At 41.3% G+C, this 23,594-nt stretch overlaps 1 protein-coding gene across 3 annotated transcripts in view; it reads left to right on the plus strand.

Moving 5' to 3' along the window:
- Tnrc6b (trinucleotide repeat containing 6B) overlaps positions 1-23,594 on the plus strand; it is a 240,254-nt gene that overhangs the window by 57,632 nt on the left and 159,028 nt on the right. For all 3 annotated transcript variants that reach the window (XM_005379308.2, XM_013511418.1, XM_013511420.1), the window contains exon 3: positions 7,972-8,062. In XM_005379308.2, coding sequence (XP_005379365.1) covers positions 8,018-8,062 — 45 coding nt within the window. In that variant the 5' untranslated portion in view covers positions 7,972-8,017. The remainder of the gene's footprint in view (positions 1-7,971; positions 8,063-23,594) is intronic.

Below are 23,594 nucleotides of genomic sequence, written 5' to 3' on the forward strand. Positions count from 1 at the left end.
CTGTGCCATTGAGCTGTACCCCAACCCTTTATCTGTAAGTCTTACTGGACCATTTTCTCTTTCCTAGATACATAATTCTTTTTAGTGGTTTTGTGCCTTTGGGTGATGCTTTTCTCCAGACGAGATCAGGCACATTCAGGGTGGTATGACCTTAGACATGCTTTTCTCTTTGAATTTTGGAGAAAGGAAGAAGAATGTACCTACCTACTCTTTCTTTCTCTGCCTTTTCTGTTATCCCTTCTTCTAGAATCTCTCAGCAGAATTTCATGTTTGAAGAATACCTGTTACTGTAGTAATTATCCATTCCTTTACATTAAGGGTATTTATTCTTGTCTGTCGTCTTTACTAGTCTATAAACCTTTCAAGATTTCTTGGAAAGGAGCTAAATTTTTTATTTAAATTTATTTCTTAGATGGTACATAAAATATGAAAATTTCACATATTTATGAGGTACATGTAATGTTTGTTACTTGCATACACTGGTTTTATTTGTTATGATACAGTATATTTGCATGTAATATATCAGTATATAATTATTTTAAGAATGATAATGGCTTATTTGAACTGATTTTTTAAATGCGTGGTGATACTTTTGAGAACAGAAAAGACAAGGAAACATGAATTACGTTTATTTTTTAAACTGATGTTGGGTTAATTTATTGGTCTTCTGTACATAAGCTGGTGATTCCTTAATTTTTCTCACTAGATTTATTTTTGTATCATTTTGTTGCTTTCTTTAAGATCCGTTCTTAGTTTCCCATCTGTTCTAAATAAAGCCCACTAAAATACAGGTTCAAAATCCAATATCAAGTAGAAGGAGTTCTTGTACATATAGTTACCATGGACCTCTGTACTACAGTCTATATGTTGCTAACTTTGAATATAATTATACTGTAACTTTAAGTCAGGGTAAACATATCTGTTTCCTCAAACATTTGTCACTTTTGTATGATGAAAACATTCAAAATCCTTTGTCTGGCTCTTTATATAGTTATTGTAATATACAATAATATACCAGAACTAGAACTACTTTTTTTTTTTCCTTTCGGTAGTGGTGGGATTGTGGATTGAACGTAAAGACTTACAGATGCTAAGTGAATGTTGTACCACTGAGCTATATGCCAGACCCTAAACTTATTTTTTTTGGGGGGGGGCGGTGGTTTTCTCTGGTACCAGGAACCGAACTCACGACCTTGCGCTTGCCAGGCAGGCATTTTTGCCGCTGAGCTAAATCCCCAGCCCCTCCTAAACTTATTTTTAATGCCTGTTGGCTTCTCCCACTTTGCTGAAGTTATACATTTAGTGCTTATAATACCTCTTCTTGCCCAGTTTTGTGAATAAAAATACCGAGAATCAGAAAGTTAAGTAACTTGCCCAAAATTACATAACTAATAATTGACAAAAAAGAATGATTCTTCTTCCTGAAAGCCAAAATTCGTTCTACTACACCACACTAACCCCATACCATTTGGCATGTGTAGGGACTTAATAGATGTTTATGGAATTGATATGTGTTGCATTTTAAATAAAAAACATTTTAATTGATTAATTCAGTCATTCTTATATAGAAACTTATTGAATACCTATTAAATGCCAAGTGCAGAGTTTTAAATACACTGAATACAGAGATTAGCAAGCTTTAGGAACTAGTATCAAGGGGTTGACAACTGAATCTCATACGAGGCATCTGTGAGCAAATAAAACCATATTATGAACGCTTTCTTTAAGCTCCATGTAACAGATGGTACAGATTCTCTAATAGAATTCAAGCAAGATCCACTGCACTAAGGAAGGAACCATCACTTCTACCTGAAGATGGGTCAGGAAATTACCCAAGTGGAGTTTGGAATGATAAGTAGGGTGTTCCTTCTGGCACCGCAGGAGAGAAAGGCATGGGGAGTAATATGAACGAAAGGATGGAAACCTGAAGCAGCCTCGTCTGTTGATGAATCTGTAATGGTTCAGTACGGCTGGACTGAAGAACCTAGGCGTGTGCGGATGGAGAGACCAGAGAGGGCTGGGTCCTGGAGAGCTTTGAAAATATTGACATATGTGTCTACTTTTCTAGGTGATGTACACAGAATCCGTATGATATTTCTCATACTTAGTTATTGTGTGCTGAGCACAGTGCCAGGCCAAGACTACCCATCACTTACATGTGAGGCAGACTGGTGACAGCGCCGAGGTGAAATGATAGGCTGATGCAGAAGTGAAATGCTTGTGTTGTCCCACCGTCTCATGACAGCTGTGGCACACTTGTTCACCCCTGCAGTTCATTTTCACCTTTGTGGGCTTTGCCTTGACTTTTTTATGATTCTGTTGGCACTGATACCTTCTGGCCTCTGGCAGTGCCCAAGGGGAAGCCCTAGTCAATGGTGTACTTGTGCAATCCCTAACTTACTCTTCCGTTTTGTTGAAAGGACAGTAAGATTGACTTAGATCCTAGACACAACTATAAGCCTTTGCTTCAAACAAGAGTGTCATGAAAGCTCGGAGTGTAGCTCAGTGGCAAGACCCTGGGTTTGATTGCCAGGACCATATCCGTCCATCCATCCATACAGAATATCAAAGGTTTGTTCCCCAAAATTAAGAGTTTTGGAGGGCAGGTCCTGGGGATTGAACCCAGGTCCTCACTCTGTCTTTGAGCTACACCCTACCCCATCAAAGTGTTTTAAAAAGAAATGTTAAAAACTACTTAGAAAATGCCAATAAAACAACAAAAAATGAGAATAGATAAGATAAAGGACAGAGAAAAATAGCTATCAATAATACATGGTAGGTAGACAGACTGAATCATGTTTATCAGGAAAGATTTTCTGAAATAAAAATTGGCTGGATATTAGGACAGAGATGTGGATTGGTAAAGTGAGGGGATTTCTTTTTTTTTTCTCTTTTTGAGACAGGGGGTCTCACTCTGCAGTTCAGGCTGGCCTTGAGCTCACTTTGTAGCCCAGGCTGGTCTCGAACTCATAACGATCCTCCTGCCTCAGCCTCCCAAGTGCTGGTATTAGAGGCGTGCGCCACACACCTGGCAGTGAGGGGATTTCTAATAGGGCATCATATTGGTGAGCTTTCCATTATTGTAACAAATGCCTATGGTAATTAACTTAGAATGAGAACATGTTTATCTTGGCGTATTTTAGAGGTTTCAGTCTGTGATTGGTTGGCCCTGTTGTTTCTGGCCTTTGGAGAGCAGCACATCATGCTGCCGTGTGTGGTGATGCAGAACCACTCACCTCATAGCCAGGGAGTGGAAAAAAATAAATGAGGAAAAGGGCTGGGAGTGCAGCTCCATGATAGTCTTAACGTGTTCAAAGGTTCAGTCATCAGGACCATGTAAAAAAGAAGTTGTGGCTGAGGAGATGTTATTGTACATCCGTACTCCCCTTTAAGGGCGCACCCTGCGTGACTGAAAGACCTCAGAGATTTCGCCCTCTGAGTAGTGCCTCTCTGATAAACAAGCCTTTCACACATGGACCTTTAATATGCATAGATACCATGTTGCATGAAGAGAATGAAATGATTTCCCCGGGTGAGGTGCTGGTTGTGTATTTGGAGTAATGATGTAGTGAAGCTCTTGAGAAGGAATGTATGTTACTGATATCCTGGTAATGGGATCGTTGGGAAGGTAAGACTGATGGAGAACCTCACTTAATTCTGAGGATCAGTCTTGGATGTATGTTGTAAAAGAATGGGCCTAATAAATAGTATTCTGTTCTCTGCCCATGTTCTGAACCAACAGAGAGATAGGACAAAGGAGTAAGGCGGATGGAAATGAAAATGTCGCTTTTATTGCTAATAAAATTGACAAAGGAAAATTGTCTTTTACCTAAAGGCACGTAGGCTTCTGAATTTCAGTACTAGTCTGGGATAGACCTTCCTTCTAGAAAAGGGGAGAAACAAAGCAGAAATGGTGCCCCAAGGGAGATGGGTCAGGAGAGAGGCTGCACTGTGCATCCAAGTCCAGTCCTCCTCCAGACACACTAATCAGACAGATCACTTCGTTCTGACAGCATGAGTCAGGAGTATGATATTCAGAAGCTCATACTGTCCCATGTCAAGGGAAGCATCAAGAGTGGGGAAAGGATTTCCTCCTGTCCCCCAGCTTTTATCTCTTAGTGTATTGGTCTTAACCAGTAAGTCTGGGTCAGCCAGTGTGTGCCTGGCCTCTCCCTTCCTTCTTCCCTCCCTTCCTCCCATGAAGTATCATCAAAAGCCTCTTGATTTCCATGTCCCCTTTGAATCACCCACGTGCATCTAGCACAAACAATTTGAAGGTAGAACTTCACAGATTTTGTAATGCATGTGCTGTTAGAAGTTCATCTGCCTTGCAGCTTATTTGTAGCAAATACTTGTCCTACTTTCTGATATCTGAAAGACCTGAATGAAGAAAGTCGCTTTTCCCTAATCTTTGCCTCAGCCATGCCTGCGTAGGAAAAGCTGTGCCGGCATAATTCAAGGTCAAGCAGCAGCCTTCTATACACTGAAGCCACCCAAGCCTGCTAATGCCCTGTTCTCTTTGCTGAGGCCAGCACAGAGGGCATTTGCTTGTTAGGCCAGAATGGCCCGTGTATGCTGAGGTCACCTGCACAGCTGATGTTTAGTTTAGATGAGCTTTCAGTACTACCGCCGCCACTAACCATGGTTTGTTTCTTGGGGTTACTTGCAAGCCCTAAAGTCTTTGCTAAGGCTTCTGAGCCTGGTGTTTGCAGCCTTGTCTCTATAGAAACAGCCACTTACCTGACGACAAAGTTGCCATAACTACAGTCACCACTAAGGTCAAAATAATGTGTGGCCTATGGTTTAAAAGCTTCAGTAGTTAAGCTAATGCACAAGTGTAAAACTCCATGTGACTTAATGTAAGCATCTATGTGAAAGCATTTGGCCCCTCAGTAAGGTCCAAGGCCCAAAGTCCTAGCCTCAGTTGAAGGGTCAAAAATTCTGTGGGCATGTTATGCTCCATTTTGTTTCATGTCTCTTTTTCAAGATTTCAGTCCCGCACACCAAATGTTGGGGGTCTTTGAGATGCAATAAATAGCACTGGACTTCCCTCATCCAGTGTCTGTGCCAGCTGAGAAGTAAGGTTTAAAAAAAGAAATAAAAAGAGGGCCTTTGAGAGACCACATTATCACCTCTCTCTAATAAAGCTGTTGGGAGAGGGTGACTTACATCCATGTTTAAGTAAACTTCTTAACACTCAACCTCAGAATTCAGCAGACTCACCTTGTCATGGGGAGTTGTGAGGGTCCTGCATTTGTGGGGATGAAAGCCAAGGAGAATGCCTGCTCGCGGGGGGCAGATGCTTCCAAAAGGAAGGCAGAAAGACCTGCGCTGCCGGCTTTGTTTCTCCTCCCAGAATCATGGCTCAGGCAAGTTTCTGTGCCTCCTCTGGGGTGGAGAGGAGCCAGCAATGGAAGTCAGGAAAGGAGACAGCGTCCCTCTTTAGCAAGTAGTCACAGGGCAGTAGTGGAGATATACTTGGGGATATGATCCGCAGGAGAGTAGGTAGGTGAACTGTCTATATGAAGACAGTTACGTATGGCGTACAAGTGTATCATCATTTAATCCTCAGAAAACTGTATTTCCCAGTGTCCTTAGGGACACTGAACCTGAAACAAACAGTACTTTTGTCAAGATCACACATAAATAAGCATTGGAGTCGGTTTGACTCTTCACTTGCAGCTGTGGTCCAGGTTTCTCACTGCTCCTTTCAGTGCTCATAGCACTAAGGTTGCCACCTGTTGCCAACCCTGAAGGGTTTAGTATTCCTTATTGTTTCCTCTAATTATTTCTACTCTAACATCGTGGAAAATTGAGGGCTGCCGTGGTAGGGAAAGTAAGCTTTGGCAAATGGGTTGGATCTTGGAGATGGTGGATTTTAAAAAGTGATGGTACGCACCTGTAATCCCAGCTATTCTTGAGGCTAAGGCAGCAGGATCGCAGGTTTTGAGATCAGCTTGGGCAATTTAGCAACTTTAGAGCGACCCTGTCTCAACGCTGAAAAGGGGGTAACTGCGATGACTTTTCTGTGAAGTGCAGTCTCTGTTTCAGCAAAGTGAGAGAGCTCAAAGACACTTACAAAGCCCTCTGCTTACCAGATCTTTCTCGATAGGCTATTGAATTCTTCCAGTGCTACAACTTTATTTTCATAGAAGTGGTAATTGTGGTTTTATATAATTATCGTAAACAGCGAGAAGCAAAATTAACTAGAGAAATCCTGTTTCACTTGCTATGAGCAGTGGCCACGTGTGTTACCCTGAGGGACTGGGCAGTGTTGGTGCACCTGGGAGTGAGGGGATGAGGTGGAGGGAGAACGTCTACTGTTCTGATTGTACACTTCACACCACATAATAAATACACAATTAAATACAGCCCCAAAGGCTTCTTAGGTGTCTGTGCAGGTATTTTGATACCTTTTTCCATCTGACAGATGTGGAAACTCAGAAGTGCCTTCTTGGCCTTATCTTGTGGCTGCAACTGAACAGATGGCCAGGCCCTGGTACCTTCATAAAGAGATTTCTCCAGCCACAGAAAATTACACATTATGTGCATCGTTTTTCACTGTAATACTTGTAGCTATGTGCCTTGTATTCAACAGGTTTATAAATATTTGTACCTGTAGTATAGTAGGGACTTGTTTTGTGTTACTTTCAGTAGTTATTTCTCACAATTATATATTTAATTTCATTAAAATGGTGCATAATTTTTTTCTAGTACTTGGGATTCAACCTAGGGCCTTCACACTGAGCTACATCCCGAGCGCTTTTTGAACATTTTTTATTTTGAGACAAAGTCTTGATAACTCACTAAGTTGCCCAGGATGGGCTTGAATGTGTGATTCTCCTACCTCAGCACCCTAAGGGTGGGATTACAGACCTGGGCCACCATGCCTGGCTGGCATAAATTTGTACAAGTTTTTTTTTTGGCACTTTTTCTCCTGGTTTCTTTTCTTTTTGTACTAGGTATTGAAACCAAGGTCCTTCTACAACTGAGACATATCCCCAGAGTTTTTTTATTTTAAGATAAGGTCTTACTTTGAGATAAAGTTAGCCTCAATCTTACTGTCTTCCTGTCTCAGCCTCCTGAATACTGGGATTACAGATGTGTGCCACCAAACCTGGATGTCACATTTTAATTCTTTCTCTTGACCCATGTTCTTTGAGAAAAAAAAAAAAAAGACTTTCTTTTGTTACACTCTATAACTAGTCTAGTCTTATATAAAAATAAGTTGACATTTAGTTAGACACATTTTCTTAAAATTAAAAAAGTGGGACCAAGCATTAGAGTGCACCTTAGTTTCAGTTACAAAAACTGAGAACGTTAAACATAAAATATAAGCCCAAGAAATCCAGCCAGTTCCAGCCCCTGTCCTAATACCCAGGCAAGGTGATCCACTGCTGCCTAAGTAGGTGACACAGAGCTTTGCTCATCAGGCATCCTTCCAAGCAGGTCACACCTACTGCAGAAATGATTGGAGATTTTTGCCAGGCGTGGTGGTGCATACCTGTAATCCCAGCACTCAGGAGGCTGACGCGGGAGGATTGTTGCAAGTTTGAGACCAACCTGGGCTACCAAGTGAACTCAGGGCCAGCCTGAACTGCACAGAGGGACCCTGTCTCAAAAAGATTAAAAAAAAAGAATCATTGAAGATTTCCACTATCACTTCTGCCAAAAGCCACATAAGACAGGGCAGGAAGTCTAGACCCATTACTATTCCAGTGCTCTAAGCTTTTCCCGGCTCTCCTTCTCCTCTCAATCCCCACTCCACCTCTTTCCCACTTGGTTCTTACTAAGATGCGTGTATATATCCGTGTGTACACGGGCGTACATGCGCACCTCAGTTACTTAAGGTCATTGCTTCATAGTATCTGTGATCTCAGAGACAGAATTTTAACCTGAATTCTTAAAACAAAAAACAAAAAAAGTTTTGTCCTGAATTGCTTACATATGTTTTCTCTTCTTACCTTTCAGGCAGTATTTGTGTGTTTCTGCAGAGTTTTGCACAGAATCTGGTCCCATGCAAACCAATGAGGGAGAAGTATCGGAGGAAAGCAGCTCCAAGGTCAGTAAGTTGTTTAATGGTACAAACAGTTTGAACAGAAATTAAATGGTAGCGGCAGTAGATGAGTAGAATGACGATTTTGTTTTAGGTGAATTTGGAAATTAGGGTGACTTCAATTAGAATCTAACAAAGTCTGAGATTTTTTTTTTTCTTCTCAGTATATGTTTTTGTTGTGCCATATGACAAATTTAAAATGTTTTACTGAACTTTATGATTCATTTTTAGATGTGTACTGTATATTTTAAATTTTATTGTGAAAGTTATATACTTCTTAAAAATGAATCAAATTAAAAGTATATATGACAAAAAGTAAAAGCCTATCCCTATCCTGCCACACAGAAGCAGTCCCTGGTAATTTTTTGGCCTTTTTTTTTCCTCTCGGCTGTGCTGCGGGTGGAAGCCAGGGCCTCCTGTGTGTTAGGCAAGTGCTGGACCTCTGAGCTATGATACCCTTAGCCCTCTATTACAGATTTTTAAGCAGTAATTTGTTTGGTTTGGGTTTTTTTTTTTCTAGTCAAAAATGAAGGAATGTTTTTATTGTCATGCTGTGTACAAAAAATAAGTATCTATGTGTTTATTTGTATTTTGTTTCCATCTACCTCCATGTCCTGAATTTCCTTGGTTCTTTCATGACCTTGTCACGTGGCACCTTTAGTAACTCCTTCACCTGTCTTTTCTCCTTCAGAATTGGCTGTAGTTCCTCTTGGGAGCTCCTGAAGGTTCCTAAACTGTCTTTAGCCTCTCAGCATTGTGCACTGCTCAACATCCACCTGAGGTAGTGTCTGCCACTGCTGCCTTACTCCTCCCAGAGCAGATGCGGAGCGGCGTTAAAATGTCACACAAGCTTTCAAACCATGCTAAGTGGAAGAGGCTAAACACAAAAGATTGCATAGTGCCCTGCTGCATTAATATGAGATGTGCAGAATAAGTGAATCTATACACTGAGTAGGTTGCTGGTCTCTGGAGGTTGGTAGGGAGAGCTGGGGGAATAGGCAGTAGCTGCTTAGTGTTTCATAGTTTCCAGTTCTGGGGATGAAGATGTTTTGGAACCAGTCGTAGGTGGGAGTCGCATGTTGTAAATATGCTAGATGCCTCTGAATGGTTCACTTTAAAATAGTTGATTTTGTGTTACGTGAATTTCATGTCAGTAAGTTTTTAAAATTTTTTTAAAGGAAAGAAGTGTTGCTGGGTTCCCCTCATACTGGTCTCACAGTCTCTTGGCCTCCTGCTGTAATTCATTGAGTTTAGAGAGGCTGCACCCTCCACAGCTCCGTTGTACTTCATGAGCTGGGCTTCAGAGACGCACGGCCTATACCCTGTGTCCACATCTTTCTTGCAAACTGCTCCTTCTTGGTCTTTCTAACATCCCCCATACCCACAAACAAGGTTGTGATCTGTCTGTGGGGGGATAGATGTCACCCTATCTCCTTGTTTCTTTCTTTCCCTTCCCTCAAGTCTATTCCTTTTTTCTGTAGCCAAAAATAGAGACATGTAGACTTTGATCAGATCCCTGTAGAAAAACCCTGCACCTGATTGTGAGCTTATCGGGTCCTGTGGAATACATGTACAGTAGGAATCTTCCCCCATACATAAAGGCACACACATCCTGGGACACCCGAGACACACCCCCGGATTTCTGGGTTACAATACACCCTTTCCCCCAACGTCCTGAAGTTACTAATTTATAAGAAAATACAATGTTAAGGAAGACTAGATTCTAGGATCCTCTATCTAATAATACATTCTCTCCCTGGAAAGCTAGGTTGTAATTGGAAGATTGTTTGATGAATGTGTAATTAGACCAATATAGAATATTTTATTGTTTCTTCTACCTTTATTTTTGGAGGAAAAAAAAAAGACTAGCTTTTTTGGTTTTTCAGTTACCTAATACTTTAACAGTTTAAAATCAATTAAAGAGCTGGGCTTGGTGGCACACACCTGTAATCGCAGTACTTGGAAGGCTGAGGCAGGAGGATCATTGTGAGTTTGAGACCAGCCTGGGCTACAAAGTGAGCTCAAGGCCAGCCTGAAGTGCATAGCGAGACCCTGTCTCAAAAAGACAAAAAAAAAAAAAAAAATCAATTAAAAAATATTCTCTATATATTTGCATAAATAGATACTTTTGTTGCCAGAAATGAGATCATAATTTCATCAACCTTGGTTTAATTCAAGTTATATATATATTTTTTCCCTGTGTTACTTTTCCTTTTTTAAAATATTGTATTTGTAATGACTTCATATTAATATGGGAATTTATCATAGTACTGTGATAACCTGATTTTTGGGTGTTTGAACAGAAAGAAGTCAGGAAAGGTGGCTGGTTTTGAGAGCAGGTGGGGAATTTTCTGCAAAACATAATGGTTTTCAGCTAAATCTCCTTCTTTTTCAGTAATTCTTAAATGTGTTTTTCAGGGGATACAGTTAACCAAAAAGATAAGGTTCCTTTTCTCACGATACTTACATTTTAGCAGGAGACACAAATACCAATAAAGATAATAACAGTAGCTAACGGTAAGTCCTGTGAAGAGGAGAGAATGAAGGGATGTGCTACAGAGTGACTGGGAAGAGGAGCTTTGGCTACTCAAGGACAGAGATTTTTTTTTTAACTGCAGCAATGTATTTATTGGAAATGACATTCCATTGACCTGATGAAGATGTAAAATGCATGGAGCATAACTGGTACAACATTTTTTAAAAATCACGCATGAAAAAAAATCATTTTCAAAAGAAAATGCTGTATGCAAGTTACCTATGAATACCATAATGCAACTCATAATGTTCACTAAACTTCCAGAATAAAGTTTATTTTAGACTGAATAATGAAAATATTTCCTTCCCCAACTAAAATGTTCCTTAGCTCTCAACTGCATATCACATCTGTAAGGCAGTTTTCATCACTTGACAGTAAGGTGATATCGGTCATATTCTTGTTAGGAAAAAAAACTGTCCTACAAATAAGGAAAATTCTAGGGAATCCAAACAACAGGTAGATTAGTGGCCCTCAACTAAGTGGGGCGCCTAGAATCAACATTCTCTAGAACCTAGAAGTTAGAGTAAGTGTACTTATTAGTAAGATTTTATTGTCACTTAAGAACTCATATGTCAGAAGGTTCTTAAGGACAGAGATTTGAGCTGAGAGCTAAAGGACAATAGAGCCTGCTTTGTGAAGAGCGAGGGAACAGTGTTCTAGATGGAGGGAAAGGCCACAGAGGCCTTCAGCCTCTTCGAGGAATGTCATGAGCTGGAGGTGGAGAAGAACAGACTTAGTGTGTATCTGGGGATAAAAGTTACATCACTTCAGAATGCACTTAAGTATGTTTGCATCACAGAAATCAAGAAGAAGGTGTTGCAAGAAACAAGTGCGGTCAGTAACATCTGCTGCTGTCGAGAAGTCAAGAAGGTTGATCGTTGAGAAGAGGCATCAGGATTTGTTTCTTTAAGGAATGATAGAACAAGGTGGCTCTTGCTGTAGTCCCAGCTGGTTGGATGCTGAGCCAGGAGAGTGGCATGTTTGAGACCAGCCTGGGCAACATAGTGAGGCCTTATCTCTTAAAAAAATAAAAAAAGAATTAAAGAACATGTGCAAATTTTTAGAGAGAGACTAAGATGTTCTGTGTCTGATGGGGTCTTACAGTTTACGGTTACAACGAAAAGCACATTTAAAATGTAGGTAAGTTTTATCTGATGAAGCACTAAAATAACTGAATCATGGTAGAGGATGGTAGAGGTATAGCTGAAACAGGAATGGCAGACTGGACAGCTGTTGCAGCTTGGTGATGGGTACACAGGCATTCCTTTGTTTTCCCTTGTACATGTGTGAAACCTTTCACAACAAGAAAAGCTTTAAAAAGAACTTATTGATGGTGTTCTAGAGCGCCTTCTTATTGGTGAAGGGGGTGGAAACCATATTTTATGGGTTAAGGAAAAATTAAATGATAAAAAGGTAAGAGTTGTGGCTCTAGTCGCCCACCCAATTTAGGGAAATTTGGCAATAAATGGAGGGAAGAACAGCAGTAAGGAGGAGCAGCTAAAAGTGAAAGACGTTTTTAGAGGAGGCCTGTGCTTGTTTGAGAAGAAATGGAAGAAATAAACCAAGAGAGCCAGAGTGCATTTATGAGGAGGGTTCATCAGATTCATAGCTTGATGGAATCCGGGGGTCAGCAGGGCGGTGCCTTTGTGCCACGGTGGTGCCTGAGCTTGGGCCAGAATGGTGCTCTTTTGACTTCTGTTTGATGGTAGGAAGATACTCAAAAGAAGAAAGGGTTAGTGTTTCTTTGTATTGCATGGAAGTCATCATGATCTAGAGTGTACTTAGTACACACCTGAGGGCTTGAAATTACAGGTTTCCCTTTTCCAGCTAAAGGAAAGATGTAGAATTGCAGTTATGAAAAAGGTGTTAAGAATAGTTAATATTAAGAGGGTCAGGCTAGGTGTGGTGGCTCATGCCTATAATCCCAGTACTCAGGAGACTGAGGCAGGGAGGACTGCCATGAGTTCAAGGCTATGCTTTTAAAGAAACGAAAGAAAAACAATGAGAGGGTCAGGCCAGACCCAGAAGCACATGATGCCTGTAGTCCTAGTTACTCGGGAGGCTGAAGGAGTATTGCAAGTTCAAGACCAGCCTGGGCAACTTAGAGACTGTCTCAAAATAAAACTTAAAGGGCTGGGGACAATGCCACTCAACACTTTCTGGATTTAATCTCCAGTATTACAAAACAAAACACAATAACAAAACAAACAAAAAAAAAAAAAACAAAAAAACAAACAGGGTCAGTGTGGTGTACAAGACACCCAGAGAAGTTTTGTGGAAATAGCAATCAGGGTTGCTTCAGGATGGACGAGATCAATGAAGGACGCCTAATGTTGGAACACATGACTTTGATGTTTCTTGTGAACAGTCTCCAAAACTCTTACGTAGCTTTCTCCTGGAGAGAGGTATTTAAGGTTAGAGACAGTATTATTCTTCCAGAATTGGGAAGTGTAGGTTCTGATAGCTTGAGTTTAGGCAGATTCTTTTTCTCTGCCAGAAAGATAAAAAACGCAATAGATTCTAAAAGACTGCAGTAGGTAGATTGCAGGCAATTCTTGAAGTAAGTAATGTGTTCTGTTATTCCTTGCTTGGTTTTTACTTTCCTCCTCCTCCTCTCTCTCTTTCTCTCATTAATTCAGCAAGTATTTATTGAGTACCTGCTGTGTGGCCAAGACTTCTGGGTGTCAAAACAAAGACTTACTCCATTAAACGGTGATTTATTTTTTATTGTTTTAATTCTTGGGGCTTCAAGCATTTTCAGTAGAAGCAAGAATATTAATTTCACATTAGAACTCCCCCCCCAAAATGGTCACTGGAATGTAATTTTATATGACCTAGCATTCTCAGAGTTCTATGTTTCTATTGTAAATATGAAAGAAGACAAGTTGACAGAATTATTATTAGGGTAAATCTTTAGAGGCCCCTGCATGTATCCTGTGACTATTTCTTGTGTTTTTCTTAAGGACCACTTCAAGGCTTATTTAATTTCCGTGTTGGGTATGTTAGAAACAAAAATCAAATAAAACTATGTCTTGTTGTTTCACATTTTCAGAGGTCAAGTATGAAAATTATACTTTGTAAAAAGATCCTTGATGACATAGCAGGAAATCGTAAGGCAGGGATATGTACTTCACCGGCCTGATTCCCTTAGAAAGAGACTCACGCAACCTAGTTTGTTTGACATTTATGTACCTGTTGATCTGAAATATATTTTATCTGTCATATGTGGCTTTCACTCATTGACTGTAATGATCATTTTTCTTAGTGCCAGGTCTTGCTGTTACAGAGTGGAACTCTTTTATCACCAGAGAGGTTTCACCTCTGTTGTAGATTTACTGAGGAATCTTGAACCTCAAGTGCTCATTTTTGTCATCCTTACTCCTTTATTATTTTTATAGAGGTACTGTTAAAAGTTATATCCTTTTATAGTCATCCAATCTATTATTGAAGTCAGCACTATTTGTTGGACAGCTAATATTTGCTGATGTGCTAGGTATAGGCATACCAAGTTATGTAAAATACCGTGTTTGCATATGGAGAACTTCTTAGTCTAGTTGAGAAAAGAAGCCATACCATTTGGGCCATGGTGCTGGTATTAAATGTGTGCCTAGCAATGAATTTTTGTAGAATGAAGCTCCACAATGGAGAGGATAGACTTTTTTAGCAATTGAATAAAGATAAGTTTTTAAAAAATTATTCTGTTGGGTGGGTGAGGATGAGAGGAGTGTTACAAGCAGAGGAAACTATGTAGCATGGACATAGTACAGTATGATGAGATGATGAGGAGGCATGCGTGTGTTTCAGATTATCTTGCTGTATATGAAACCACCCAAACTTGGTGGTTTAAAACCACCATTGTGGGCCGGGCATGGTGGTGCACGCCTGTAATCCCAGCACTTGGGAGGCTGAGGCAGGAAGATCTTGTGAGTTTGAGGCCAGCCTGGGCTACAAAGTAAGCTCAAAGTCAGCCTGAACTACATAGCGAGACTCTGTCTCAAAAAGACAAAAACAAACAAAAACACCACTATGATCACCTAGGCAGAATTCCAGATAGTTACGTAGCTACCTCACCTTTGAAGATGTGGAATATCCCACTCCTTAAATGTTTCTTCACATAGAGGGGAAAGCTAACAATCACCACCTCCGCAGGGGATCAAAGTCAGTGTCAACAGTGAGAAAAACAATGACAAAAAAAGCCCATCAGTAGTGATGTCATGTTTAAAGTATGGACCTTAGTCTTCCCCAAACTTACCACCCTCATCTAATCACTAGAAGAACATGAGACAAGTAGAGGGGCATTCTACAAAATACCTGACCAAAACCATCAAGGAAAATGAAAAATATCTGAGAAACTGGAACAGCCCAGAAGAGCCTAAGGAGGCACGGTGGCTAAATGCAGTGTGCTATCCTGGATAGGATCCTAGGGCTTTAGTTAGGTAAGAAGGAAATCTCAATAAAGTGAATAGTAAATAATAGTGTATCAGTATTGGTTCATTAATTGTGACAAATGAATTAAGATGTTCATAATAGCAGAAGCTAAATTTAGGATATGTATGGAACCTCTCTATGCTTGTAATATTTTTGTAAATCTAAACTTATTCTAACAAATCAAATCTTGGTCATTTTCCTAGTGCTGAGACACAATACTTGACTTAAAAGTGAAGAGAAAAACTCAGAGGTGTTTATTTTGGCTTACAATTTTAGTCCATGGTCAGCTGGCTCCACAGATGATAGAGGGGCACATCAGCAGAAGTGGGTTTCAACTATGGCAGCCAGGAGGTAGAAGAGAAAAGAGGTGTCAGGGACAAGAATACTCCCAAACAGGCCCTCCACCATGTCCCACTCCTGTGAGGCCCCACCTCCTAACAGTCCCGTCCACTACTGAACTCGCCCCTGGTGAAGATAGCACCTCATGATCCGGTCACCTTCCACACAGGAGAATTTGGGGGGACATTTTAGATCTCAACCATAACAATGCATATTTTTAAAAACCCACCACAGCCTTTTGCTGTCCTTATGATTTGGTAGTTGGCTGAGCTCAGTAAGGCAGGTCTTCTGCTGCCAAGAGGTATGGGTGGGAGCTGCAGTCATCTGGAGACCCAGCTGGCTAGAATTGTCCAAAGGTTCATCAGGAGACTAGCAGCTCGTGTTGGCAATCAGCTTGGGGTCTGGCCTGAGGCTGTTGACCCCAGTGTTAGGCCTTTCTCCCTGTGATTGCTACTTGCCTTGAATTTCTCCTACAGGGCTGCATAGGTCTTAAGGTCCAGCCTCAGGAGTCACCCAGCTTTGTTGCCTCACGTTCTGTTAAATTAAAGCAGGCCTCCAGATTTGGCGGCACGAGTAGCTTAAGGAGTTCCAGAGTAGGTAGAAGGGGTTTTTTCTTTGTTTTGTTTTTGTGTGTTTGTTTGTTGTGTTTTGTTTTGTTTTGTTTTGTTTTGAGACAGGGTCTAGCAAGTCACTAAGTTGTCCAGGCTGGACTTGAACTCATGATCTTCCTGTCTCAGGCTCCTAGAGTGCTGGGTTTACAGGTGTATACTACCACACTTGCCTAGGCAGAATTGTTTTTGTTTTGTTTTGTTTTGTTTTGTTTTGTTTTGTTTTGTTTTGTTTTGAGACAGAGTCTCGCTCTGCAGTTCAGGCTGGCCTTGAGCTTACTTTGTAGCCCAGGCTGGTCTCAAACTCGCACTGATCCTCCTGCCTCAGCCTCCCGAGTGCTGGGATTACAGACGTGTGCCACCACACCCAGTGACAGAATATTTTTAAAGCAGGGAAAGAAATGCTCATTTCATTTTATGATTTGCTCTGTTATAACTGATCTTGATGGAATGGATAGACTTCTTTTTTTAAGACAGTGCCCCATTATGCAGTTCAGGCTGGCCTTGAACTCTCAGTGATCCTTTTGCCTCAGCCTCCAGAGTGCTGGGAGTACAAACATACGCCACCACACCAAACAGACTAGAATATTTTTTTCTGGACCCTCAGATTCTCTATAGGAGAATTTGGCTTCCAGCCTGCGTGCTGATTTCATTTGTGTCTTGAGCTCCTAAAGATAGCCAGATCTAACCCATTATTGTTTTTAATTCTGTAGGAAGAGTTTGGAATTTGAAACATTGAGGCGATTGCAGGAACTCCAGGTGAAGATACTTAGCAGGCCTTGTGTTGCTGAGTAGAGAGAGGTGACAACAAGGTGTATATTGGGAACTCTTAGCATATAGGACCAGATGGGTCCTGGGAAATGAAAAAAGACCCAAGTATAGAACTGTAGGAACTATTTCAGAATGAATGTTAAGCTTTAGTATTTATAAGAATTGTCTTGGGTGGTTTTCTTTTTTTTTTTTTTTTTTTTTTTTTATTTATTTTTTATGTTTTTGAGACAGGGTTTCACTATGCAGTTCAGGCTGGTCTTGAACTCACTTTGTAGCCTATGCTGGCCTCAAATTTACAGCAATCCTCCTGCCTCAGCCTCCCGAGTGTTGGGATTACAGGTCTGCACCACCATGCCTGGCCACTTTTATTTTTAAAACAGCTGCTTTGAAGACTATCTCACATACCAAAAAATTTACCTATTTAGGGTTAGGGATGTAGCTTAGTAGTAGAATGCTTACCAAGTAAAAGTTCTGGATTTAATCCCCAGGACACACACACGCGTGCACGCACACACACACAGGCATGCAAATTTACTCATTTAAAGTATACAATTAGCCAGGCATGGTGGTGCATTCCTATAATGCTAGCACTTGGGAGGCTGAGGCAGGAGGATTGCCATAAGTTCAAGGCCAACCTGGGCTATATAGTTAGTTTAGGGGCAGCCTGAACTATACAACAAGACCCTGTCTCAACAAAAAAAGTATACAATTAAGTGGTTTTTAGTATATTCAGGGTTATAAAACCGTCACCTCAATCTAAGAAAATTTTCATTACTGTGGAAAGAACCTCTGTATTCATTAGAAGTCACTCCCCATTCCCTTTCCTCCTGGTTCCAGGCAAGAACTAATCAATTTTCTGCCTCTCTAAAATTATCTCTTCTGGATATTTCATATAGGTACACTCATACAATGTGTGTTCTCTGCATGTGAGACTCACTTAAAGTATCTTTAGGGTTTGTTTTATAGCACATATTAATGCTATTTATTTTATTTTAGCTGAGTAATATTCCATTGTATGGATATATCACATTGTGCTTGCCCATTAATTAGATAACAAACATTTAGGTTGTTGTTTTTTTTTCAGTCCTGGGGATTAAACCCAGGGCCTTCACACTAAGCTACATCCTCACCGCACACACGACATTGTTAGAGACAGGGTCTTGCTGTGTAGTTCAGGATGCCCTTGAACTCACTGTGTAGCCGAGGAACTCATGATCTTCTTGCCTCAATCTCTCCAGTGCTGGGATTACAGGCCTGTGCCAGCTTGTTCATACTTTTGACTGTTACAAATAATGCTGTTATGAACCTTTGTTACAGTATATTTTCATTTCTCTTGTGTTATATTCCTAGGAGTAGAATTGCTGGCCACAGAGTTTATGTCAAAACTTTTTGAGGAACTGTCAAAGTGGTCTTCAGGTGGCTACACCATTTTGTGTTCCCACCAGAAATATATAAGGTTTCCAGCTGGCCTACATCGTTGTCAGCACTTGTCATTATGTGTTTTTTTTTGTTTTTTTGTTTTTATTCTAGTCATTCTAGTAGATAGGCAGTGTTAACTCTGAGGTCTTGATTTGTACTTTGCAAGTTTTTTCAAACTAAGATGCCCAGCCTCACTCTGGACTTCCCGGAACAGAAACTCAAGAGGTAGGCGCTGGGGTCTGTGTCTTCCCTGGAAGACTCCCATGTGATGCCTGTGCAGACCGTAGGGAGACCACAGCTGAACAAGGGGGCAGTCAGCAGAGGAACGAGCTGCGTATACTTCTGTTAAGAGGTAAAGCAGGAGGTCAGAGCAGGACTACACTAGGAAGGCAGAGGGGTTGGGTTCGGGCAGGGCTATTACAACTCTTCACTGTACTTCTGTTTTACTTTAAAAAAAAGAAAAACTGGAAACAAGTATGTTACATCTAAGTGATAGTTATGTGGGTGGGGCTGTTACTGTACTCTCTCTGATTCTGTACTTAAAGAATTTTCCTAACATATAAAGACAGAAAATTCTTTTTTATTGAAGAGAAATGTTTACAACTTCAACACAATTTACTCTTGGGAAAGTTAGGGTAAAATTAACATTTATTGTACAAACCACTCAAACACATACAGACAATTCTTACATCTTTCTTAAAACTCTTGGGTAAATATTCAGGACAAATATGGTCATTTTCCAATTATTAGAGAACTCAGATTCTTCTATTTGTTCTTCCTTTTTATCTTTCTTCCATTTTTGTGCGTGTGTGTGCGAGACAGCTGTTTCCTGGGATTGAACCCAGGAACTTTGCGCTGAGCTGCAGCCCTTTTTATTTTTTATTTTGAAACAAGGTCTCACTAAATTGCCCAGGCTGTGCTTGAACTTGAGACCCTCCTGCCTGACTCCCAGCGTGCTAGGATGACAAGCAGTGCACCATCATGCCCACATCTTCCGTTTTCAATACATTGTTTCTACCTTATGTTCTAGGCCAGTTGCTCCAGTGCAGCTATCCCATCTTTATGCCACGCAGACAAAAGGAAAGAACTCATCACAACCCTTGAAAGACTTTATAGAAGTTCACACTGTGCTCTGCTTGCTTCTTTGACAAGAATTTAATCACATAGTTGAAATAATCTTTGAAGCAAGTGTCACCTAAAATTTGTGGTTCTTTTACTAAGCAAAAAGTACTTCTTGGGGTGAGGGTACAGCTCACTGATAGAGTGTGCACTTAGGATTCGTGAGGCCATAGGTTCATCCCCAGAAGCCCCCCACCCCCCAAGGCTTGTTTCAGAGGTCAGTCACATTGCCCAGTACACTGCTGATACACTGATTTTTAAAAATAATAAAATGTTATTACTAGAAAAAATTATCAAAAGACTACTATAATCCAATGAGGGAAAGGTGCTAGAGCAGCTAAGCTAGATAACTATATGAAAATGCATGGACTGTGAGCCCCACATCACATACCATACGATACAACTTCATGTGGATCGTAAGTCTAAATGTGAGGGCCAAAATTATAAAGCCTTTGAAAAACAACATAAGAAATACTTGCATCACCATAAGAAGGTTATGAAAATTTATTGATAAGATGTGCAAAGCACCATTAACAGGATCAGTTGTTCATTTGACTTCCATGAAAATTATATAAACTTATAGCTGACATGATTAAGAATGTGAAAAGGTGATGCATGCCTGTAATCCCAGCAGTCTGGGAGGCTGAGACAGGAAGATCACATATTCAAGCCCAGCCTGGGCAATTTAGCAGCTTAGTGAGATCCTGTCTCCAAAAAAAAAAAAACCAAATGTGAAGGCCCTGGGTTTAATCCCTAGTAATGACTTAAAAAACTGAAAAAGCTGCAGAGTAGGAAAGAAAAGGTTAAAAAAATTGAATTACAAATATGAGGAAAAGATAAGAATAGGCAGTTAAGATACTGATTTTTGCTGTTTTCAGATGGGTTTTATTTTTTGTTTTTGGTGCTGAGGACCGAACCCAGGGCTTCCAGCTTGCTAGGCAAGCATTCTCCCGCTGAGCTAAATCCCCAACCCCAGCAGTTAAGATATTGAATGACCACAAAAAACAGTTGGACATTACTATTCATGAGGGAAATGGCAAGTAAAGCTATAAGGTAACATTATACATTCATCAGAATGTCCGAAGTTCAAAACTGACACTACCAGGTATTGGCAGGAATTTGAACACCTAGAGCTCTTGGGCACTGTTGGCAGGAGTGCAGAGTGGCATAAGCACTTAGAAACTGTGTTACAGTTTTCTAATAATGTTACACATTTGTGTACTCCTAGGGATATAACCAGTAGAAATGACTGCAGGTGTTCACAGAGGACATTTCGGGAATATTCATGGGACCTTTATTTACAGCATCCCAAACTGGAATTAGCCCCAGTAGCCATCTATAGGTGGATGAATAGACAAATTCTGGTGTGTTTATGCATTGGGATTCCGCAAAGTTTAGAAAGTGAGCTCTTGATGCATACAGAACGTGGACAAATCTTAGAAACACTGCGACACGTGAGAAGACACGAAAGTGTACTGACTGCCGTGTTCTAAATACAGTGTATGACAGTCACCAGTGCTTAAAGCTCACGTGCGGCAGTCGAGTGGAAGGGGGGCTTTATTCAAGGGAATGGCTGGGTGGGAATTTTCTGAGGAAATGGAAATTCTGGGTCTTGATTCACATGGTGGTTACACAGGTGCCACCATATCCAAAATTCATCGAGCTCTACACTTAAAAGTTTGTGTGTGTTCCTCTTTGTGAGTTACTCCTGAATTTAAACATTTTTTAGGAACTTCTACCCTTCTTAGTATGCTGAAACCATTTTGAAAGTGATTCTGTCATCCAGGATTGCTGACTTCCCACCATCAGGAAGTATGTATGCTTTCTTTTAAAACTCCTGTGCCTAAAGTAGAGAAGATAGTTGGAAAGATACAGCATTTACAAAATGGACAGAATTTAACAAATCATTTGATATCAAAGAAAAGAGAAATCAAGGGTGGCATCAAGGCTTAAAACTAAATGACTAGGAAGATGGCATGCTTTTGTGAGAAACAAGACCCCCGACAAAAGAAGCAGGGTTGCAAAGGAAGCCTGTGAATTCCGTCTCACACATGGGGTCTGGCATATGATCCCTGTGACAGCATCTGCCACTCAGGTGAAAATACGAGGCTGAAGACAGGAGAGGTCAGGCTATAAATAAAAAACTGGTAATCTCCCAAGTGTGATAGTTAAAATGGTGAGATAAGATTGAACTACTGCGGCAGAATGTAGAGATAGGTGCAGAGGCAGAATCTGGGGGGATGTTTAACACGTATGAGCCAGGTTCACAGTGGATAACAATGCCTGCCTCTAGGAGTTCACATTTTTAGTCGGGGAAGGCAGACAGAAAAACATGCCAGTAAATAAGAGATCTTGCAGGTAGTGACATGTGGCACGCTGAGTGACAGTGTGGGCACAGTTTGAGCTGGGATGGTCAGGGAAGCTTTTGACCTGATGCCTGCATCGTGTGAAGGAAGTGTTTGTGTAACCGTGTTAGAGACGAACATTAAATCACAGGAATAAATCCGCAGGCCTTAAGGTGGTGGTAGTAGGGTGTTGTGTTACCAGATCAGTAATGAGAACATGGAAGTAGTGAGGTACAGTTTACTGTTCAGAATTTGTGTGGTAAAGGGAAGAGTAAAAGCAAGATATTTGGGAGTATCACAAAACCAAAAATAATTTTTTTAGATTAGGAGAGGTTGCAAAATGTGTGGGTTGAGAGTCTGGACTTCCTGGAAAGGGAGAAGTACAAAAGGAAGAAGGATCCTTGAGGAATGTCCCAGAGGAAGGAGGGTAGTGTAGGTCACAAGTTTAAGACAGAAGGGATGAGGTTAGCCTTGCAGAGCAGCGGGAGGGGGCAGTGGGTGAAGGTGCAGGCTGCTCCTGTAGTCAGGAGAGGTACCGGAGAGGGGTTTATGTGAGATAGGCTCCCACAGCAGTCTTGGGCCTTGGCATCCTCCACTCCTAGTGGATGGGTTTGGGGAGTTGGAGCTCGGAAAGGTGCAGAATAAATGATTGAGGGACGTGGTTGGGTAGGTGGGGCATTCATTTCGTCCTGCAGCGCAGTAACTAGGGCGTAGAAAGCATTGGGAAAGTGTATTGAATGAATGCATGCCCAGCCAGGAGGGCTGTGTGCATACTGCAGTATGCAGACAAAGGTTACATTCTTTATGTTGCAGGCCCCCACCACCGGGAAGTAGGTGAACTAAGGGTCACAGCTGTGGGGCGGCATCTAGGCTAGATGTACCGGACCAGGGGGAGGGTAGGAGGAGCGGGGAAGAGGAAGAGGTGGAGGTCACGAGGCTTTTCTTAGAAAAGGTAACTTTGAAACCATCTTTGAAGGTTGAGCAGAAATTAACCCCACAGGTCATGTAAAGGGCCCTTCTAGTAGAGGAGCTGAAGTCAGAGTGTGCGGTGGAAGTAACTGGCATGCGTCTGTGAAGGAATCAGCCGTATAAGGCTCTGCAGCTGTGCTCTGTGGTCAGGGACAGAAGAGAAGAAGGTAAGGGGTGGGCAAAGCGGGAATGTCCGAAGAGCAAGGCGTGAGGGGAGCAAATCTAGGGTATTTGAAGGGAAACTCGTTGGCACAGCTCTCAGGTGAGGATCGAACGGACTCTAGGAAGAAAGACCCTGGAACTAGAAGTTACTGTAAGAGTCCTGACCTGCCCCAGTGGAAGGGGGAAGTGGAAGAGCCTGCTGTGGTTAAAGGCAGTTTGCAGGATTTGTGGAGCAGTATGCGTTGGCAGTGAGCCAGGGCTGGGCCTCCCATTTCCTGGCTGAGGTAGGAAGGAGGTGGGCTGCCTGTTGGGGATAGTTGAGAGTGTCCGTTTTTAGACGCAGCGAAGTGTCCTTCCTGGATTGTAATTGTGTTCTTACACTGTGTTGTAACTGACTAGTTTTCGTTTGTCTTTCCTACTAATCTCTTTAAGTTTTTTGAGGACAGAGCCCGTCTTTACCGTTATACAAGGTAGCACAGCACCTGGTGTACAGTATGTGCCGCACAGATATCTGCAGGGATCAATGAATGGCAGTTGGAGAGAGGTGAAGGTGTGTTGTACATTTCATGAATATAAATGTTGAAACTCGTGAACATGAATCAAGGGAGTGGACTGGTCAGATGATCAAATTAAGTCAAAGTACAAGGAATTTGTAGGAAAGAGAAACATACAGGGTAACTGGAAGTGGATTTGGGAAGAACAAGCTGGGTATAGTGGTGTGTATCAGTAGTCCTAGATACTCTAGGAGGCTGAGGCAGGAAGACTGTGTGAGTTTGAGGCCTGCCTGGGCAACATAGCAAGACCCTAACCCATTTCTTAGAAAAATTACAAATAAATAAATA

The sequence above is a fragment of the Chinchilla lanigera genome, unplaced genomic scaffold, assembly GCF_000276665.1.
Source record: "Chinchilla lanigera isolate Chin_1 unplaced genomic scaffold, ChiLan1.0 scaffold00012, whole genome shotgun sequence".
NCBI classification, from domain to species: Eukaryota; Metazoa; Chordata; class Mammalia; order Rodentia; family Chinchillidae; genus Chinchilla; species Chinchilla lanigera.